The sequence below is a fragment of the Passer montanus genome, unplaced genomic scaffold (genome assembly GCF_014805655.1).
Source record: "Passer montanus isolate IOZ18808 unplaced genomic scaffold, ASM1480565v1 scaffold1, whole genome shotgun sequence".
Lineage (NCBI taxonomy): Eukaryota > Metazoa > Chordata > Aves > Passeriformes > Passeridae > Passer > Passer montanus.
Genome location: NW_024356504.1, coordinates 18330689 through 18351633, shown reverse-complemented (window position 1 = coordinate 18351633; position 20945 = coordinate 18330689). Strand labels below are relative to the sequence as shown.

Sequence of the window (20945 nt, the reverse complement as noted above, 5' to 3'; positions counted from 1 at the left end):
GCCGCGGCGCGGCTGAGGGCGAGCGGCCGTGAGCCGGCGGCGCCCGGTGCCCGCGGTGCCCAGCGCGCTCGGCGGTGCCCGAGTGCCGGCGATGGCACTGCCCTGAGCGTCCCGCCGGGGACACCCCGGCTCTGGGGACGCCCGGCCGTTCCGGAGACTTTGGGGCCGTTTGCGGGTTTTGCCTTTTTTCTTTCTCATTTTTTTAAATCTTTTTTCCCCCGGTTTGTTTGGTTTTTTTTCCCTCCTTCCCCGCTGCCTTTGGGGGTTTTCTCCCGGCGGCTCTTCCCCTGCGCCCGCCCGGCAGTCATCCCTTTGCCCGTGCCCCGCTCCTCAGGGCATGTCCCGGTCCAACAGCGTCAGCCCCCCGGGCTGGGCAGGCACCGAGCAGCACCGCTCAGCCTGGGGCGAGGCGGAGGCCCGGGCCAATGGCTACTCCTACCCGCCGCCTCCCGACAGGTCCTCGGGCAAGAAGGCCTCCCGCATGTCGAGCAGGTGGAGGAGCGAGGAAGACTACGAGCCCCGGAACCGCGGGGAGAGCGGCTGCAGGATGATGAGCTTTAGGTCCAAATCCGCCTGGCAGGAGCACGGTGACGACAGCCGACGTCACCGGTCCCGCCACCCGCCCGGCAGTGATTCCCCCGCTGCCCCCAACAATGCCAGCCCCCGGCAGCTGGGGGAGCAGGGGGAGGTACGGCCCCGCTCCGTGGAGTTGGGGCTGGACGAGAAACGCATCAAGGCCAAGATTGAGGAGCTGGAGGAAGAGGACACGGACGAGGGGGACTCCGAGGCGGCCTTCTCCATGGGCAGTTGTTGCAGTAGCCTGCTGCAAATCTTCAGGTCCAAGAAGTTCCAGTCTGAGAAACTGGAACGTCTCTATCAGCGCTACTTCTTTCGGCTGAACCAGAGTAGCCTCACCATGCTCATGGCCGTGCTGGTGCTGGTCTGTGTGGTCATGCTGATCTTCCATGCCGCACACGGCCGCTATGAGGTATCCTATGTCGTGGTGCTCTCCCTGGCCATCGTGCTGATGGTGGTGCTGTGCATGGTGTGCAACCGCAACAACTTCCACCAGGACCACATGTGGTTGGCGTGCTACTCGGTCATCCTGGTGATCCTGGCAGTGCAAGTGGTAGGGGTTCTGCTGGTGTGGCCCAGGAGCGCCTCAGAGGGCATCTGGTGGACCGTGTTCTTTATCTACAGCATCTACACGCTGCTGCCGGTGCGGATGAGAGCCGCGGTCATCAGCGGGGTGGTGCTCTCTGCCATCCACCTGGCCGTCTCCCTCAAGATCAACGCGGAGGACAAGTTCCTCCTGAAGCAGGTAGGCAAGCCCTGAGTGATTTGGATGCGTGCTCAGCATTGGAGGGCAAGGGAAGTGGGGTAGCCTGAGTTCCACAGGCCTGCCTGATGTGGGAAGGGTGACAGGACTTAGAGCTGAACAGAGTTACCTGCTGCTGGGTGGGATGGTGTGCAGTGGGGTGGCTAGCCTGTAATCTTGCTTTTTTTTCATTGCTGTGGTGTTCCCTCGTTTCTGTTCCACGTTAAGGCTCTAAACATACAAGAAGTGTGTTTTACAGGGCTCCCATGACGGCTGCTCCAGCACTGTCAGCCAGCCCTGCTAGCGCCCTTCAGTTGTATTTAATGTAAACAGCCCTGTGCTAAGCACACCTGTGGAACGGTATCCAAGCATGCTGCTCTTCTGCTGAGAAAGGTGTGGAAAGTTTGGCTGTTTTTGCAAGGTAGAGGTTATCCTTGTGTGTCACTCTGGGTTCAGTGTTAGCGCAGAGCTTAGGCGTCTTAGGAAAGCATGCTCCATGGGAATGTGGGGTAGGCTTTTGGTTTAGCAGCAAGGTGTTTTGCTTTGAGATGTGCTGGAAATCTGTATGGTGAAAAAGCCCGGAGTTCCTGTACAGGCAGGATGAAAAGTACCAAAAAGAAAAGTATAAATGCAGGTTGCTGTTTAGCTGTGATATCGTGTTTAACTGAAGCAGTTCAGTTCACGGGAACAATAAGACTATTATCAAATGCAATACAGTGCAATTTTTAATTACCATATCTGTATAAACAACAGCAGTACAAGGCGCCACTCTTCAAGTGAAGCAGGCAGCCTTGGGACTCGTGCTTTAAGCTTACCACACGTAAAGCATTGAAGCATATCCTTCTATGTGCAAGACTCTGAGCAAGGATGAGCCTGTCACAGAGTCAGCCCTGATACCTGTGTGTTACCAGGGACTGTTTATTAAAATCAGGTGTTTGGTAGTTTTACAGCCCTAACACATAATACAAATAAAGCCTCGTGCTCAGTGCCTGCTTTGAGTTTTAGTTCTGGGTTGTTTTGAGTTCTGCCGATTGCAGTGGCAAGAAAAGTTGTAGGACTTAAATAAAACCTCATCAGAATGAGGCTGTTGCTGTTTTGCTATACAAAATAGCCCATGAAATTACTCTCTTTTCCCCACTGCCTTATTAAGCCTACTTGGAGAGTTTCTGGCTTTGTTGTTAGTTTGTTACAGATATTTTTATAAACTGTAAGTGACATATTCTTCTTATGTTTGATGTAAATGGCTTTTTGTGCATTTCCAGCAGAGCATACACTGTGAGTGGGACAGTTGGTGTTTTTCTGCTTGACTTGAAAAAGTTTGCTAATGGCCTCAGTTCTTCTCCACTGGGGCTCTGGTCTTGCAAAGCCTCATGTGTGCTTTTGGCTTTATAAACGGAGACTTGTCCTGTTGAAATCAGTGTGTTTGGAGACTGTATCCTTACATGGCAAAGCAAATCCCATCATGATTGCAGCTAGAAGATTTAGCAGTCTGTTATGAGCAGAGTTCGGAGCACACTAGCAAATGAATAAAATATCATTGTGTTGGAAAATGTTGGTAACTGTATTTTAGTAGGAAGGAGCTTAAACTACAAAGGCCAAATGATTGACTCCCTCAGTAGAAAATTTGGAACAAATACAGCTCCCTCCTGTTCCAAATAGCAGGTTGTTTGTAAGAGGTTGGATTGTGTATGAATGTGCGCTTGTCAAAGGTAGAAGCATGGGCGGTAGGTGATGGTACAGCATGCACAAATCTGTGCATTGCACAGTTGCTTTTGCTTTCCTAGTAATGCTGGGGTTTTCCTACGGTTTGGCAATAAATGCTCAGTTAATGAGGAATGTCCTAGGAGCACTTTTACTTTGTCTTCAAAGGCAGAGCATCTCTCCACGTTGCCTCTTTATTTTTCCTACTAGCACAGTCTCTATCTTGCTGTGGTCACAACTGGCGTAGCACGGGCTGAATCAGTGGGGTTGTACAAGGCCAGGCACCAGATTCCTTACACGTTTGTGTATGAACACGAGCTGCTATCTCTGGCTGTCTGATAGAAAAATCTGTTCTGCTGAGCACATTGCCTCACAGCTATTAACAGGCCTTCTTCACTGGGGCTGTATCTCGTTGCCGTGGAAATCTGTTGTGTTCAGCTCTGCCCCCCTAATGCACGCAAGCCCTATTTTCCTCCTTCAAACTATCAGAGGCAAAGGCAGGTGAAGACCAGATAAGTCAAGAAGAGTGAGTTAAAATGCTTTCTGTGACTTCACACTGGCAGTCACATCAGCCTGGGTTTTGTGGAGCAGGGGTGGATGTGAGTGCCTTTGTGACTGTGTGACCAGATGGTACTTTGCATCTAGCAGTCACAGAAGAAAGGCTGGTTAGGATGTATATCACCTTTCCTCACTTGTTCATGGCATTTAAAACTATAATACTTAAGCAAGTTTTACTTTGTGGGAGCTTTTTGCTTTAAATCCTCTCTGAATTGTTTCCAAGCCAGGAGAAATCATACGCTCCTGTTATGATCCACTGATGTTTAAAGCAGGGTGACTCTTGTGTTGACTCCTGAGCACTTTTATAAGGCTCTGGAGCCTGTTAAAAACTCCTCTTTCTCAAGAGAGTGAAATTCTTGGTAGAAGGTCCCTTCTGGGGAAAAGGCAGCTTGTTGTATTCCCTAGCTGAGGATGCATGAGTTTGTCTGAATTTTCTCCTATCATTGCTGGATTTTTCTGTCCCCAAACTCTCTGGTCCAAGGCTATGCTAGTCAGACTTCATGGAAAGGTTAATGTAGTCTGCTGTTTCTGAATCCATAATGTGACAGCAGCAAAAGTAGTTGTCATTGTTCAGTCTTAACTGAGCTGCTTTTTAAAATAATTCTTCTGGAGTCACTGGATTTGGAAAGTGGGCTCTGACTTCTCTTTGCTACTTGGAGGAGTCTGTCTTTGACAAGAGAATGCCCCTCTGTCAAAAAGATGAGTATTGTTGGTACCTCTGTGAGTCTGATCAGCAAGAGGCTGGTCTTAGCTTCTCGAATTGAGGTTTGATTGGAATAAAAAAGTTCTATTTATGGCATTATATTAAAAAGTTATCCAGTGCTGAGGGAGGGGAGAAAAAGAAAGCCTGTGTTTGGGAATTTACTTGTTTCCAAAGGCAGCATGCTGCTGGAAGCAGACCAGAGTGAATAGGTGATGCTCTACCAACTACAAATTCTGACTGCTTAAAAGGGGGGGTTTTCATTTCTTCCTGTGATCAGTTAGCTCTAGAGGAACTGCTTTTGGATTTATTGGGGAGAGGATGGCTGTATTTGTCTTCAGGTTCATTTTCTTGTATTCTGGGACAGATTACAAATCTGCTTCACTGCATGGAAGTGTGTCATCCTCTCTCTGCATGGAAGTGTATCTCTTTTCAGCCACCTTTTCCATGTGCTGGCTTTGATGCACTTTCAGGCTCTGAAAACACGCTCAACTCTAGAATTCACGTAAGCATTACTGTACATGTGAATGAGGCTTTCTAATACCTAACTGAGAAAGAAGTGTACTGTTTATCAGCAGTCTGCCTTGCATTCAGAGCAGAGATAACAGTGAGATTTATTCTCAGTCCCATCGGATTGAGCTGCCCAGCTGACCCACGGGCTTGTACGGGCACATGGGAAGAGGTTCAGCCTGTGGGCTGCAGATGCTTAACTGAAGTCATGTGAGGAGAGCAGCTGCCCTCAGCGCAGATAGGCTTGAGTAAGCTCTGGCATTTCTATAAGACTATGGGCTAAGGGACAGGGAATTTCACAAGAGAGTTTATTGGACTCTGAATCAGACGTAGAAAGGGATGGGAATTGTGTGTGGGAGTGAGTGGGGGACCAGGAGCAGGGGATAAGAATGCCCTATACAAACATCAAACAAGCCTGTGGACTGAGGTTAGGTTTACTCCTGTTTTCCCATCCAAACCTGTTTTATTGTAACTTTCTGATGTTCCTTGTTCAAGGATACAGTTAAGTCTTTGTAGTTTATTAACTCAGTGCGAGTGGGTGACTGTTAAGGTACCACAAAAAATAAATACCTTTTTTTTGGTCTTGTGTCAGTAACCTCATTGAAATAGAAACTGAAATGCACTGATCTCTTTTCTCCCCAAATACTACTGCAAACCTTCTGTAAAGAATCTCTGATAGCAAACTACCTCAGCACGTCTTTTGTTTGTCTCCCTGATTCAGGGCTCCTTCTTGCTCGACCCTTTTCCATGTCTCCATCATAACAATGTTACATTAGTACTCCTCATCCTTCACCTCTGAGAAGTGTGTGTGTGTTGGCCTTTCTCTCTGGCAAGGCATGTTGATGGTAGATGATTGATCTGCACCTGCATGGTGGCTCTCTTGGAAGCCAGCACTGCACTTTAACAGTTTCTCAGAAGATGCTGGTATGAGAACCAGTCTCTCTCCTCTTCATAAACTCACTTCAGCAGGGCTAAAAACAATTTCTTACTGTAACAGCAAATTGACTTGAATCTCATGGAGATCTCCTAGCACCTCGTAGAGATGCTTTCTAGTTGGCAATTTGAGTGGCATTCAGCAAGAAGTTAGTCACACGGTAGGAGAAGCAGCACTGTGTGTTCCATCTCAGCCCAGTGTGCTTACCACATGGAAGTGGTGACTGATTTAGAGGCAGGTTCTCAGCAGTGTGTTAATCAAGTCCTTGCATTGTGCTTTCATTGTCTTCAAGCAGCATTGTCTTTATTCGTCAAGGAGGTCAGCAGTGTGTTAATCAAGTCCTTGCATTGTGCTTTCATTGTCTTTATTCGTCAAGGAGAGATGGACTGTCTGGAATGCAGATGGATCTGTGTGACAGCTCTCCTGTGGTTATGTGCTGCCCGTTTTACTTCTGTCCACCTGGAAAATGGATTTGAGTAATGTTTGTATAGGATGGGATTTTTCAGGTGCTCAGCCACATGGGGCCAGGTACAGCACTTAATGCCCTGTTCTGGACAAACATTGTTATCAGTGGGCTCTCGTGCAGTAAGAACTGCTCACTACTGAAGAATCTGCCTGAGCAGCAGTTGCACCGAAGTTAGAGAAAATTGATTTTTGGTCTTCTGTTCAGGGGAAAAAATGGCAACCTGAAATATTCACTAACTGTTGCATTGCTAGTTGCCTCCCTAGGGTAATTCTGTAATAGAAGTAATTAAGTAAATCCCTGAGGTATTGTGTATCAATTTAGTCCTTTGTAAGAATATTGTCTTTATCTCTTGGGCATGTGTTGCTTGAGGTTTACAAAGGCGTATCTGTTTTTCTTATCTCCTAAATTACCCTATGATCCTGCCACCTCCTAATCTACCCCCTTGCTTTATCCTCCTTCCCCCCACCATGAATTAGTTTAATATTTCACTGTAATGTTCACCAGTATCAAAACCTGTTAGTGTGATGGAGTGCTGTGTGTCTAATTTCTCTGTTTTCCTGGATTATTAATAGGTTTGTTGTCTTGAGAAACTGACCTATTTGAATAATTTCTCTCAGCCTTCTGGTCGTAATCACACTTTTATAGCTGGCTTGGATCTTGGTGAATTCAAGACAAAACCTAATAGGGGTGATTGAGGTGCATAGCAAAAAGACTTGTCCTTCTAGGCACTTTTATGGCATGCTTGAAAAGGCAGGGTGTGCTAGTTCTGGTTATTTATGGAGAGGTGAAGATACTTCAGAGCAACACCAGGATTCATGAAGGTGCTGGAGGCAGAAGGACAAATTTCCTTGCCCTAATCTTACAAAGCAGCCATTGACTTGTCCTTCAGTGTCCTGGCTTAGTTTGACACCTGTTCTCTGTCAGAGACCTGTCCCAGGCAGGACATCTTATTTATGTGGTCTTTTGTGATTAACCTCATTCAGATGGTTTATAAACCTGAACAGCAGTGGATATCAAATGCTGATTATCCTGGTGCTGAAGGCTCCCTGGAACTGGTGCTGCCCTCCAGGATCCTGAGTGGCCCAGTGCTTCCTCAGAGCCCCTTTGCTCTGAGTCCACTGTGGTGTGGGCAGCGCTGCCAAGGTCTGGGGTGGAAGAGGACTGGGACTCAGCCCAGCTGGAATGTGAACTTTGGGCACCAGGCTGTGCTCCAAATGCATTCAATTTGTGTCTGATTAGCTAATCTTTCAGTCATGTACCATAGCTCCCTCTCTGTCTTTTAAGAAAAGTGGAACAATTGCTAACTTTTTAGCCATTGCAGTCACTGGAATAGTTACAGTCTTTTGCTAATAGCTGGTTTGGTCATCATGTTTTGGTACTACTGGATATTACTCTCACTTTCTAATAGAACTTAAAGAATTTTCCTTCCGTTCTGGTCGAAGATGCAATGAAAAATTCCCAGCAACACCTGAAGAACTGAGAGGTAAAAACCAAAATTATTTTGACAGTAGATTCCGTGCATGTGGTAAAGTGATCCACCCTGTAGCTGGTAGTGGCTTCTGAAAACCCATGCTTTGAAAAGCTCCTGTCTTTCTCTTTTCTTCTTTTCCTTCTCATCTCTTCCCCCCTCCCCCCCCCCCCCCCCCCCCCACTTGTTATTTTGGTTTTTGGCTTTTTTTGTTTGTCTGTTTTTTTTTTATTTTTTGTTTGTTTTGGTTTTTTTTGGGTTTTTCTGTGTTCATTCTTTTTCCCTGTGCAGGTGGGTATGGTTCAGAGAAAATACCCACTTTGTTTGAGGAGGTAGAAGCCAGGGCTCCAAGTTTTACCAGCCTTGGGCAAGGTTTGTCCTCCCATCTGCTCTGTACCACAGGGTTTACATGGCACCTTGCACAGGTAGTCTGTACCCAGAAGAGGCAGTGCCCAGGGAGCTGGAGTGCACCAGCATCTCCCTCGAGCCTTCCAGCTGCTACATGATTTCATGATGTGCTACATGCTGGTTTTTCATGGCCCAGAGGGGTAGGACTGTGACAAAGTGTATACAAGGAATGTGAAGATTTACAGCTTCTGGGAAATGGGTGGGGTTCCTGTCTAACTGCTGTGTGACTTTTTCATCTCCTGCAAGTCCTGTGTTTTGATGTGGGATATGCTTGGTGTTAGTTCCTTCCCTCCCTCTGATGTCTAGCCTAGTGATCTGAACTTGTGATATCTTTCATCCATGGGATGCTCTTTCTTCTTTTTGTTTTCACATTGGTGATAGTTTTAAAAAATTATTTTTTTGTCTTTACCTGAGAGGTAGCCTGCTGCTGCCAGAAACTTAATTTGATTCATTATTATGGAGTCCTTAGGCTAGGTAAAAACCCAAGGGGAAATCTCATGTGAATGAAAAAACACAACCCCAAAGATATTAAAAAGGATAATCTAGTTATGAGGGGGTGTGGGAAACAGACAGGAATTTTAATATTTGTCTCCTGAACTCCTAAATCTTCTCACCTTATCATAAGAAAGTTTGAAATTTCTAGCACTTAATAAGGTCACACATGAAATGGCTGTCAGGCCAAGACAAGACTCAAAATGCTTTTTAGCACCTGCAACTGGACCACTCCCAGTGAAACTCAGTGATGTTTTCTGGTGGTGCTGACTCTTGCTGGTTTAATCACTGGCAGGTACAGGAATGGCAGCATTCAGCAGACCTGCAGTAGAATTTAGCATGAGATGGTCTTGTTGTGACACTCAGAGAAAGGGACTGAGCACATTTTAAAGCTCTGCCTTGTGCTTCCAGTCTGCTCTTGAACATTTGGGAAGCTCTGTCCCACCAGGAGCCTGGTGGGTAGACAAGCTTGTGGACTGCTTCAGCCAGACACGGTTGGTTTTGCACCACAAAGGTGATGTGTTTACAAAAGGTAGGACCCCCCCACAGCTGAAGAATTAATGGGCAGCACTGGCATCACCAACAGTATTGCTTCTGGTGCCAGGCTGGCCTCGCTAATGCCTAGTAGGGTTTTGGTTGCAGCACTCACTATAGAATGTTTCATTGTTTTGTCAGGCTTTGTTCTGCAAATAAAATATCATTGTGTTCTTTTTTCTCCATATTTATATGACACTAATGTAATTGCCACGTATCTTTATTCCCTTCCCCAGACATCAGGAACACAAATCATATTTGTGTATTTAAGATGTTATCAGGACTGTCTGTAGTGTGCATTGTATAGTCATCATTTGTGGCTTCTCCTACTTCATAGCAGCAGAAATAGCAGAAGTATATTTCAAAGCATCCTCAATCCTGCCCTGATTTTGTTTATAATTCTTTTACCTAGACTGCTTCTTCTGCAGTTTGAGTGATGAGTTTCCAGGTGAAATATTAAACTGCCTTTCAGAAAAGTTTTACACACCCATGTAATACCCTTCAAATTTTTTACTGTGAATTGGGTCTTTGTGGTATTGCCATGTTTGGCTATCATCCTGTGTTTTCCTGGGAAACTTTGCTTTTGGGAGGTTGAGTTTTGGGAATTAAAGCTGCTCTTCAAATTCAATATACACATTCCACTAGTATCAGAGTGCATCTTTGCAGACAGTAAACAAAGAACTGTGCTGATGCAACACAGAGGGAATAGAAATAAAGAAAGGTTTGTGTTTTGTATTTCTTTTCCCCCCAGACAGTAGAAATTGATCTCTCAAAGAGGCGACTTACGCAAACTGTTTATTCTTCAAATATGTTTGCAGCTTGTATAAGACATTCTGTCTCACTTCATAGTCAGAAGAAAAGGCTATGACATTGCTTGCAAGAATCTGTCATAAAATGTTGCTGATGCAAACAGTTCCCTGGCTGTATCTTCTCTTCCAGAAAAAGCCTTGCCTCCTTCCTTTAATTCCCTGCTGTAGACTAAATGCTAGAAGCACTGATCCCTTTGTCCCTCTCACTCTGCAAACTGAATTCTTAGAGCCAGAGATGTGGTAAGGGACTGCACAAATCAGTATTTCTAAAAACAGTAGTTTGCTGGTCAGCCCACAGATGACAGAGCTCCTCAGACATGCTTGCTGAGTGATGAACTCTTTCCATTTGCTGGGAGGCATCCAATGGCAGCTTTCTCTGTATTCTTGCTTTTAACGTGTGGGTATTCATACACACAAACGGGGGGACCAAAGGACATGTTATTAATGAAGATGTTTCCATTTAAATGGGATTTCTCTTTTCCGGGCAGGTGGTTACTTGTAATCTCATAGGGAGAGGAAGAAATGCTGTGCAGTGCTGAGGAAAGAGGAGGCTGTGCAGTGTGGTGGGAGAATGTGTAATCACAGTGTCAGTCTCACTCATGCTGAAAGCTAAATGCAGTCTTTCAGGCCATTGAACATGAAGTAGGTTACTAGTGTGGGAACTGCTGTTGAGTGGTGAACTCTCTGGATCTTAAGGCCAGGATGGACTTCTGGGCTCATTTAACAGTACCCACTGAACAATTCTCCTACACTTTAAAATTTCTTCCATTGAATTAAAAAAAAAAAAGTTTTAAGTGCTGAATTGCATAGTATTTGTCAGTTGAAAAAGTAGTCTGCAGTGGTTTCTGAACTTAAGGTGAACTGAACCAATACTTATTTTTTCCCCTCTCCTCTTAGTAAGATGGGATTTTAATACCCTGTGATGGAACATATTGGGGATATTTCTCTGCTCAAGTTGGTAGCGTCTACTTAAATATAACACAGATGGACATGTTAGTTGTGAAGGGGTTCTGACATCATGCCCAGATTTTGTACTGGGTAATTACATTCCTGCCTTTTTAATTGATGTTGAATACAGCGTTTTTCTTTGCTCCATGTCTATTCTGGACTTTTTACCAGTACACCACCAAATAGATGCTATGCATATGGGTTTACTATCATATCCAAGAAATTTGCAAGGCTGTTGACAAGCCAAGAAAATGAGGGACTAGAGCTCAGGCTTGTATCTTCTCAGTCGTGTTGGTGTGCTAGAACAAGTGCCACCCCCTTAATGTGACAGATGTACTGATAACTTTTGAAAGGTAAAAAACCAGAAGTTATATGATTGAAGGATACTTCCAGAGCTCAGCTATCCAAGACAAGTGAGCCTAAACCATTTGTGGCAGGTACCAGTCACAGACCCATCTGGAAAAAAAACCTCCTTTGTGTACGTGCTCTCGGGGGTCACAAAAGCACTCATGTGCTTTCTGTGTTTGTTTTCTTGGTGTTTTTTTTTAAAGCAAAACAGCAAGCACAGCCCTGGGTAGGAGCAGACAGTAAAGAAGAGCTCTCTGGCTGCTCTCAGATGAAACTGGTGCTTAGTTTCCTTGTCTCAGCTGGCTTTAGTTCCCACCCCACCCAGAGCCTGCCGTTCTCTATTGTCACAAGCAGTGCATTTGAATGACATCTGGCACAGCTGGGTTCATTCCTGGCTGAAAGCACTGCAGTACAGGCAGTGAGCTTGAAGGTTGCACGTCCTTTCACAGGTGACCTCCTTTGTGGTGCCTGGCCCCTCTCAGCTGTTCGGGTGGCTGTGCTTAGGGAGCTCCTTGGATCTCCAGGGACTCTTCAAGTGTATGCCTCTTGCTCTGTGGTTGAAATGACTGTGAACTAATACTTAAGGAAGTATTTCCTGAAAACATTTACAAATCTCAAGAGAGAAAGTTAGGAAAGTGCCATTTTGTTTCTGTTAGTTTGTTTTCCTTCTTCCCTAATGCAGGTGAAGAGTATCTGGCTGTGTCAGGACACTGAAGGTTTGTCCAAGTAATGATGTCTAGGAAAGGTAACACTCTGTGGATTACTTAAACCACAATATAAAGCCCACTATACAGAAACTGTAGTCCACTGCTGAAACCACCTTACTTGTCTATTTTAGATGCAAATGGACCTAGTTAATTTAATTCACTTCCAGAGGGAATGCAAACTAAATAAAGTCATGCTTGTTAAAAGAAGTGTTCTCACAGGTTTAAATAATCTTCTTCAATTTATTTTGATGAACTTTTCTGAACAGACCAATCTTTACCATAATATCTTCAGGCTAAGACTGTAGCTTATGTAAGTGAGGCATACTTTATACTATTAACTTAGTGCATTGCCCTGGTATGTAATTTTATTTTAGAGCTAGTGTAACTCTGTGCTACGTGCCTTCCTCCTTGGCAAGGGTTGGGGCTGGTTATGATGGGGACAGTCAAGAGAGGAGCTTATCTGTCATGTTTAGCCAGCCCTTGGCCCCATTTCCAAAGCTGCTTTTCGGGAGCCTAGTCATGAGTGTCCCTTCTATGGCTGTTCCTGTGCAAGGGGTGACTGCTCATTCTTCCCAGAGAAATGATCTGCTTTCAGAGCAGACCTCTTGCTTGGGGCTGAGACCAAACCTTTGCCAATCTCTTAGCAGCTGTGACTGCTAAGGACAAAATTCTGTATGTCTAGGATCCCAGGCTGGCACCTGGAATGCCACAGAAGTGGCAGGTGATGCCCTTCTGTGTCTTTCCTGAGAGAAACTCCTTTGGTTTGCAGCAGCTCTCCTTCTGTTGAAGCCATTTGCAATACTCCATACGCTATTGAGGCAGTGCCTTGCTGCAACATGAGCATATCTTCTGCGTGTCAAACCTCATGGGGAGATGCTGTGACAGCTCCCTGCCTGCCAAACCTCCCGCTGAAGCTTATTGGAGAAATATTGTGCTCCCTTCAAATGGGTGGCATTGTAACATTGGCTTGCTCATTGAAACAGCATTTGGGTCTGGGCAGAGTGAAAATGCTGATTTCCTTTCAGTAGAAGGGAAAAAAACTTGAAGGGTGCTTTCTGCACAAACAGTGGCCTTAGGCAGAGCTGCAATTTCCAGGACTGGGTCCACTAACTTTTGAATGGCCATGATATTTACTTCTCCCTCTGCTTTTCCCTGTCCCAATGAGATCTGAATCTTACCTCTCTTTGAACCATACCCTAAATCGTTGTTGCCTTGTCTAGTTTATATTTAGTACAGCAAGAAATGAGTTGGAAGCTAAATGCCTTCTGCCTATCACCAAAAATACCTTTTTCCCTCTGGCTGCTTGCAAAAATGCCTTTAACTCCCCTCAGGGCTTTTCTGTATGAAGGGACAGCTGGTGTAAAACAATAGTGACTGATTTACACTGATCAATCCTCACATTACTGAGAGGCATCTGTCTTATACCAGGCACCCTGCAGTGTATCAGACACTCTGGTGGAAGATGTGCCTGCAGTGTCTCCTGTCTCTCTCTCCCCAGCCTGACTTCTCTGTAGGTCCTGGGGGAAAAAAAAAACAACAACTGGGAAGAAATACTGTAAAAAAATTTTAGTAGTGAGAGGTGCATTTCCTCTTCTTCACTTATGTGGTAATGGATCATTGAGTCTGGTTTTCCAGGTTTTTTTAGTTGTGTGTGCCTCAGCAGCAATACCATTACTGCCAAACTCAGGAACTGAAATGGTTTTTGCAGTTATGTGGTAATGGATCATTGAGTCTGGTTTTCCAGGTTTTTTTAGTTGTTTGTGCTTCAGCAGCAATACCATTACTGCCAAACACTCAAACTCAGTAACTGAAATGGTTTTTGCAGCCCAACTCACCCAGAGTTTGTTTAGCCCATATATTTAGACCAGAACAGTCTGGGAGGTGCACATGCACACCCAAGCAAGCAGTTCAGAGGGGTGGGTATCCTCAGTGAGAAAGGAGTGTTAATGAGCTAGGAGCAAAGGATGTTAAGGACATGTTAACATACTGATAGGGACATATGCTGCTTTCAGACTTTGCTGAAGGGAAGGACATAATAAACCCCTTTTTCATAGAATCGTGAAGTGGTTGGGTTGGAAGGGACCTTAAAGATCATGCAGTTCCAACACCCCTGGCATGGGCATCTACTAGACCAGGTCACTCAGACCCCCATCCATCCTGGCCTCACCACTTCTAGGGATGGGGCATCCACAGCTTCTCTGGACAATCTGTCTCACAATTCTTCAATTCTGTTTTCCCAGGAAACCCTTAACAAAACAGGAGAGAGGATGGCCAGGCATGATGTGTCCACCTGCTGCAGTCCTCCCTCCCTCTGCTTTTTCCTTGCTTTCACCTCCTCAGTGATGTAAACAGCCCCAGGAGAAGCCCCAGGCAGTGCAGCTCTGTGTTCCTGCCACCAGTGTTTATTGTTCTGAGGCACTTTACCTGTGCAGGTAACTAGGATGAGCACTGACAGCCCTCAGCTTTTACTGAGAGCAATCAAATAGTGTTGCTATTACTGACAAAAGAAAAGACAGTCACAGAAGGTGGCTGCAGGATAGAATGGGCTCTCCATTGCCCTGTCCTCCAGAGTGACAGCAGGGAATGGTTTGTTTCAGTGGCTCTTACCTTCTCTTACTTTTGATAAGAAGCTCCAAACTTTGTTAATGTTTTGAATATCTCTGGTGGTCTGGTTAAAGTTTCCTTTTTGGTCTCTAAATAAGCTGCATTGGTTAACTTTATGAAAAAAACAAGACTGCACTGATTCCCTCCATTTTTCTTTGGTACAAGTGGAATGTGTGGTGGGAGCATGATCCAACAAGTGTTACTTTGGAAGACTCACCTACTGCCTGGGATTCAAGTAGTGCCCAGTCCCTTGCACTTCATGTGAGGGCAATTAGCACACGTGCATGGCAATTAGTGCTGCAAATGAAGTTGACACGGGTGTATTCTGCTTCTTTAATGGTTTGCTTTTCTCCTGTGCCAAAAAAGCAACCAAGCAGTCTCAAAGGAACCTGCTGCCTTCTGATATTTAATTTGCTTCAGGCTTACATTGGCATCCTGCCTCTTTCTTCTGCTGCCCTGCCTGGCCCACCTGCCTGCTCTGCTACCAGTGCTGCAGAGGAAATGATCCCTATTTCTGGCAAAACAGGCCACGACTTGCCCATGTGCTGCAGCTGGGCCTCACACACATCCAGCACCATCTCTCCCTGATGTGCTTTGTCACTGCTGGTTTCTGACCTCCTTTCAGCAGAACACTGGGCTGGTTTCTGACGAGCTGCTCTGCAAGTGGCAGGGCCTGGCAAAGGAACCTGCTGGTGGGAAACTGCAGAGCAATTCTTCTGTTATCCATCTTCTTGAACTAGATATCACAGTGATAGGGGCCTTCAAATATCTGTGATACCCAGTGTGTGTTTGTGAGCAATGATGGCTCTGGAGTGTATGCTGGAATATAGATGGCATGTGTATAAGTCCCACATACATGAAGTGACATGATGTGGTTCTTAACCAAAATTTTAACTGTTCCAGAATATTTTTAAATGAAACTGAATAGGAAAAGTCTGACAAAAAAAAACTTGCAGTTGAATACTCAATGCTTATAGGAAAAGTAAGGGATTAAAACACTGGAAGAGACCCACAAGTCACTGACAGCAGGAGGAGGGCATAGAAGTGCAGATGGAGCATGTTAGATTAATAATGAAGTTCTGGTGCAGGCCTTCCTGTATGGCTTTCCTCATTGCACCTTGTACCATGGACCACACTTCTAGATTTGTTTTTAAATGCTTGAAAGGCCATATTTTCAGAGTGTCTCTTCATAGGAAGCTGGTAGTTTAGGATTTATATTTTTGGGGTGGAATCTGGTTGTTCCCCCATAAGCAGGACACGAGTGCCCTGGATGGGAGTATGTAGAGTTACCAGCTTTGCTTTGAGTGGCTGCTGTAGGCAAGAAAAAGTTCAGCATTAGTCTCTGTAAAATTGTCTTAGAGAACCCATCCACTGGAGATAACACACTGGGTTAATGGTGTTACTTTGGGAGCCTTTTTTATGCACCACTGATTACTGAGACAGTTCAAATGTGGGTCAGTTTTTCTTTCTTTCTAAGTAGAGTTTGCACAGAGTAACATGCAAGCTGTTGCTTTCTAGAGAATGTGGGTCAAGTGCTGTTTTGCTGAGGAAATCAGGAGGTTTTTTACTTAGCTGGCATTAATACTCAAGTGCTTCCTTACTTCCTTGCCCCAAGGTCCTGGGCTGTTGTGCTGATGAGTAAGACACTTTCTGGAACAGGAGTGTGCATTGAGCCATGATTTTGTGTCACCAGGAGCACTGGCTTGTGTGATTCACAGAGGTGGATGGAGTTATGAAGGATGTGTGAGCCCTGCCATCCCAGCTGCCTCAAAGCAAAATCCATGAAAAGCAGCTGATCCAGGAGCACTGGTGACTTTTGGGAGGAGCAGGGGCAGACAGACAGAAACTGTGTGGGACAGAACTGCATATTCCTCCTTGTGAAGTAATGAGCATGTGGAACAGACTGTGGTTGAGGAGCTTGTGGGGGGTGGAATATTAACCATGGTGAAAATAATCCTGGAGGAGCACATTTATCCATGCTGGCACTTTGCACATGTGTCATGATGGAATTTTCAAAGAAGGCCCTAAACAAAACAGCTTTATGGAGGAACAAAACAGCATTGTCAGAAATGGCCAAGGAAGCTGTGCCAGAACCTCTTTCCATATCTGTGCTCTGAACTGGTTCATGTTCTGGGGCTGTTGCATACACAAATGTGTGTTAGCATCTGCCTTGAAGGTGCAGAAAAGGGTGCCTGGGCTTTGTTTTCACTTAGCTGTGTTTTCTAAAAGTTACTTCTTTTTTTTGTTTGTTTCTTTTTCTTTTTTCCCAGAGCAGAATAACTTGTCCTAAGAGAACAGTGTATGGTATAGCAAGATTTTTATTTTTTTAACTCTTCACAGCTGTGTTTGTGAGCATTCCCGTGTATGGTATAACAAGATTTTTTTTTTTTTTTTTTTACTCTTCACTGCTGTGTTTGTGAGCATTCCCTTGCTTTGAGTCTGGGAGGCTGCATTATAGCCCTCTGCAGTGACCATGTGTCTAATCCAAGCTTTGGGGCTGGCTCAGCCCCTTGAGCCAGCAGAATCCCTCTCTGTGCTGGGCTGTTTGAGGAATGTGATGAAGACTTGAGGTGGTCTGATCCTCCTGGATGAGCATGCACAGAGTTTGTCTGTCTTGATCAAGGTTAGGCCATGGTGCCAGATGAAAGTGGGTTGGGTTATGTTGTGCAGCATCTCATGTTTGCCACAGTGAATTTGTGGGAGAATTGGCTTGATCCATCTACCTTGCAGTACAAAGGGAATGGTTATGGCTTCCTGAGGTCCTTGGCGTTCCAGCCTCAGTAATGAGGGAGCTTAGGAGAGCTCTGAGGAAGGAGTGAAACCTTCTTGCATCCCACTGGATTGGTTAAAATCTGAAATGAAGTTTCCAAAGCCATTCTTTCCTGTGGTGCCTTGACTCTCAGCATGGTATGCCTCAGGCACCTGAAAGTTCCCAAGTGGGTCTTGTGAATTTAGACATCTAAAACCTTCCTAAAGAGCATTTTTCATTGACTAAACAGTGTGACTGCCTCTTCTTGCCTCTAGACATTTCTACAGAATAAATAATGAGCTTGTGAGCTTCTGTATTTCCTACTGTTCAGTCCAACTTTTGAATGTAGCTGCACTTGAACAGGCATGAGCTGCCTGACCACTCCTGCATACCACAGCATGCTGATTACTGATGTGATCTGCAGTGGAAATTGGTGTGGCAGAGCAAGAAAGGTTCTCACAGCACCTTTGACTAAACTCTGAGCAGCAGACTTCTGCTAGGAATTAAAGAAAATACTTTGGAGTATTTGGAGCCCAAGACTTGGAGGCTTGATGTCTGTTTGGTTTTGTTATTCATGGGAATACAGCTTTAAATTTGAATGTGGGGGAGCAAAAGGGAAGAAGTTACTATTGACAATTCTTTGTGTATTGGACTGAAGAAGAAGGGCCTGGTCTGTGGTGTGCAGGTAAAGGGCAAGCACTGAGAGGTGCTAGTGGCTTCCCTACAGCTTCCTTGCCGAGTTCTGTTTTCCTCTGTTCTCCACCCTTCTGCGCCGTCCATGGAAAGAGAAGGCAGTGGCAGCCCACTGCTGAGAAATGAGATGTATGGGATGGTGGAGTTGGGTCTGTGGCACCCTGGGAAAGGCCAAACTGAAAATGGTATGGAAAAGAAAGTGTGTGTGAGGAGACAGTAAACACCTGAGGTGGAGGAGGCTTGTGGGCCTGTATGGAGATGGCAAAGGCAACAGCCTGAGAGAGAAACCAGGAGGATCAGTAGGATGGTGCATGGAGCTGAGGAGAGACAGCTGTGAGATGTCATTTGGAGTTGTTATTTTCAGAGTAAACTTGTCTGTTCTTTTGAAAGCAAGGATCAGTGTTATAATCTGGACTGGATCAAGCAATTTTAAAATTTTCTTCTCTCCCTTGAATAAAGGAAAACACTACAAAGAAGTTGCAATTACAATGAATTGTGAAGTGTTGTTCTGTTGCCTGCTGAGCAAAACCTCGTGAGCTAGCTGAATTAGCAGTCTGGTAGTGTACTGTGTAGGATGCAGGGAAGTGCAGAGCCTTGGCTGTGGCACCAAAATGGCCCAAGTGTGCCCAAGACCTGCTGCTTTCTTGGAAGGAGGCTGTGGGTTTATGGCAACAGGCTGAGCAGGTAAGGTTGTTCAGTATTGTATGAAGGAAGATTCAAAGAAGAGGATGAAAGGAGGAGAGGACAAGGGGCTGAATGCAAGAAACACTCTGAAAATGAGACCCACAATGTCCTGTGACAGATCTTGTATTGGGACTAACACAGAAATTTCCTGGCGTGCACGTGCTTTTTTCACATGTGACTTCTCCATAACAAACATCTCTCAGCCGGGACTGACAATGGAAAAATTGTAGGAAACTTTCACTAAACAACTTGGTGGTAGGGCCACCTCCTGTTTTGAGCTTTTCTGTTTTAAAGGAACCATCTGCTGTATAACTGTAAACACAGCAGACTGCTGGCAAGCTCAATCATCCAAGGGTCAGCATCCATCTAACGCACACTGCTGGCAGGGCCTTTTGTGTTCTGCCACCACCTCTTCTTCCAGGCTCTGAGCCTGTGGAATTGGGCAGAGTTATCTTTGCAGAGCAAACCTTCCCACAGTGTGGTGGTGGTGTCCTCTTGCACATGCAGAGTCACCAGGAGCAGGAATAAGGGAAGCTGGAGTGCCACTCGAGCCGCAGTCACGCTGGATGTTAGCGCGGCTCTGGGAGTGAGTCACCCGGCAGCTGAGCAGGTGTGTTGCAGCTTCTCTTTGCAGGCTGTTTCACAGTGTCTGATCATGTCAGAAAACCTTCAGGAGGCAAAGCAGAGTACTCTGCAGAATGCTTTCCCCTTTACTTGCCCTTGCCCAGCAGCATAGATCAGTAGTTATGTGCAAAGAGTGACCTGGAGGGCACTGGATCTTGTGTCAAAGCAGATCCTGACTGTGGGGTCTTGAACTCTTGCATAGGGTAGGCTTCACACAGCTTTCTTCCCGTGCTTTTATTGGAGTCATGTTTTACCTGTTGAGGCCTCTTGCAGAAGGAACAGGTGGAGGTGCCAGGGCTAGATGGAGGGAAAGAGAGCTGCTGAGGATGAAGGAGTGACAAACTTGGTTCATTAAGACAGGGAACTCTGGCGGGTCTGCTGGAGGAAGTGCTGGTCAGGGATGTGCTTACCAGGTGTGATTTCTCCTCAGCAGAAGAGAAGTCTTCTGGCCTGGTTTAATGCAGTCTATGAATCTGCATAGCCTGGCACAGCCACCAAAAGAAGCATTTGCTGTGGCAGAACAAATATTTTTGTGGCACGTGGAGACCCAAATGTGGGAGCTGACTGGATCTGAAATTACCGGAGGAAGGGGAAGAGAGGACACATAGCATGCTTGTTAGTGCTTGTGAGGGTGAAATTGTGTTTGAGTTCAGTGTGAGAGAAACTGGCCAGAACACAGCTCTTGAAGTGGTTATATATGGTTTAATGCATCTAACTAATGGGGTCTGACCTGGACTGCATCAGAGCAAAAGAGAAGAAAGCACTTAGCACTTCCTCTATTAACAGGTAGGCCAGATCATAGGACTTGAGAGGGCCCAAGCCATCATGCATGTCTTTAATTTAAGCCCTGGTCTCTTGCAACTCGTTTTAATTTATAAATTTTATCTTTGTTAAATTGATGAGGAAATTAATGCATGTTTATAGAGCCCATGCCACAACTGATATGAGGAGCAGCTGGTTAATGTTTAGCAAAGTCCTGAAGATGAGGAGTGGTATACAAGTGCTGTTCTGACTGTACCATTACACTTGAAAGAAAAATGCTGTTTTAAAGAATGCTTGTGTCCCCTTCTGTAGTATTGCATTTTATAACACCCTTCGTCATTGTCCTTAGAGTCACCTTAAATTATCTATACCCATATACTCACCCATTGCCTAGCTAATACAGAATTACAAAAGTTTGTATCCCTACAACCTAAAGAGAGATGTGTGTCAGGTGAATGAAGCCTGGAGAGAGCCAAGCTAAGAAGCATGCAGAGCAAAGTGACTCAGATGGCAGGATGCCCCAAAGGAAGCTTTCAACAAGGGTGATTCATTAGCAGTCAAAGAGTCCTTTTTCTTTTCCTGCTCTGCTATATTTACATTTTGAAATGTGTGCACATCTCATGGAAACAGCCTTCCTAGTTAAAGTGTTGTTCTAAAGGGGAGAAGAGAAGATTTTGTGCATTATGTTTGATAGGCTGTGAGGCTTGGAATACCAGCAAAGCTTTCTTTAGGGAGATACTTGCATGTAGTCTGTAAGGTGTTACTAAAATCTTGTGCTGATAGCATTGCAGGGATTTGGTCTGTGGTTTCAATCTGCCTAAAGAAGACACCCAAATCCCAGGCCTGGATTAGTGCAAAAAGGAGAAGCCTTGAGTTTGTCAGGTAATCCGCACACATTCTGGTTTTTTCAGAGTGTGCTAAAGCATCA

At 45.3% G+C, this 20945-nt stretch overlaps 1 protein-coding gene across 1 annotated transcript in view; it reads left to right on the top strand.

Annotated features, from left to right (window-relative positions):
* Positions 1-6: 6 nt before the first annotated feature.
* The window catches only part of ADCY5 (adenylate cyclase 5), a 204873-nt gene continuing 183934 nt past the window's right edge, over positions 7-20945 (top strand). The window contains exon 1 of the mRNA XM_039699111.1: positions 7-1321. Within this exon, the coding sequence (XP_039555045.1) occupies positions 338-1321 (984 nt within the window). The 5' untranslated portion in view covers positions 7-337. The remainder of the gene's footprint in view (positions 1322-20945) is intronic.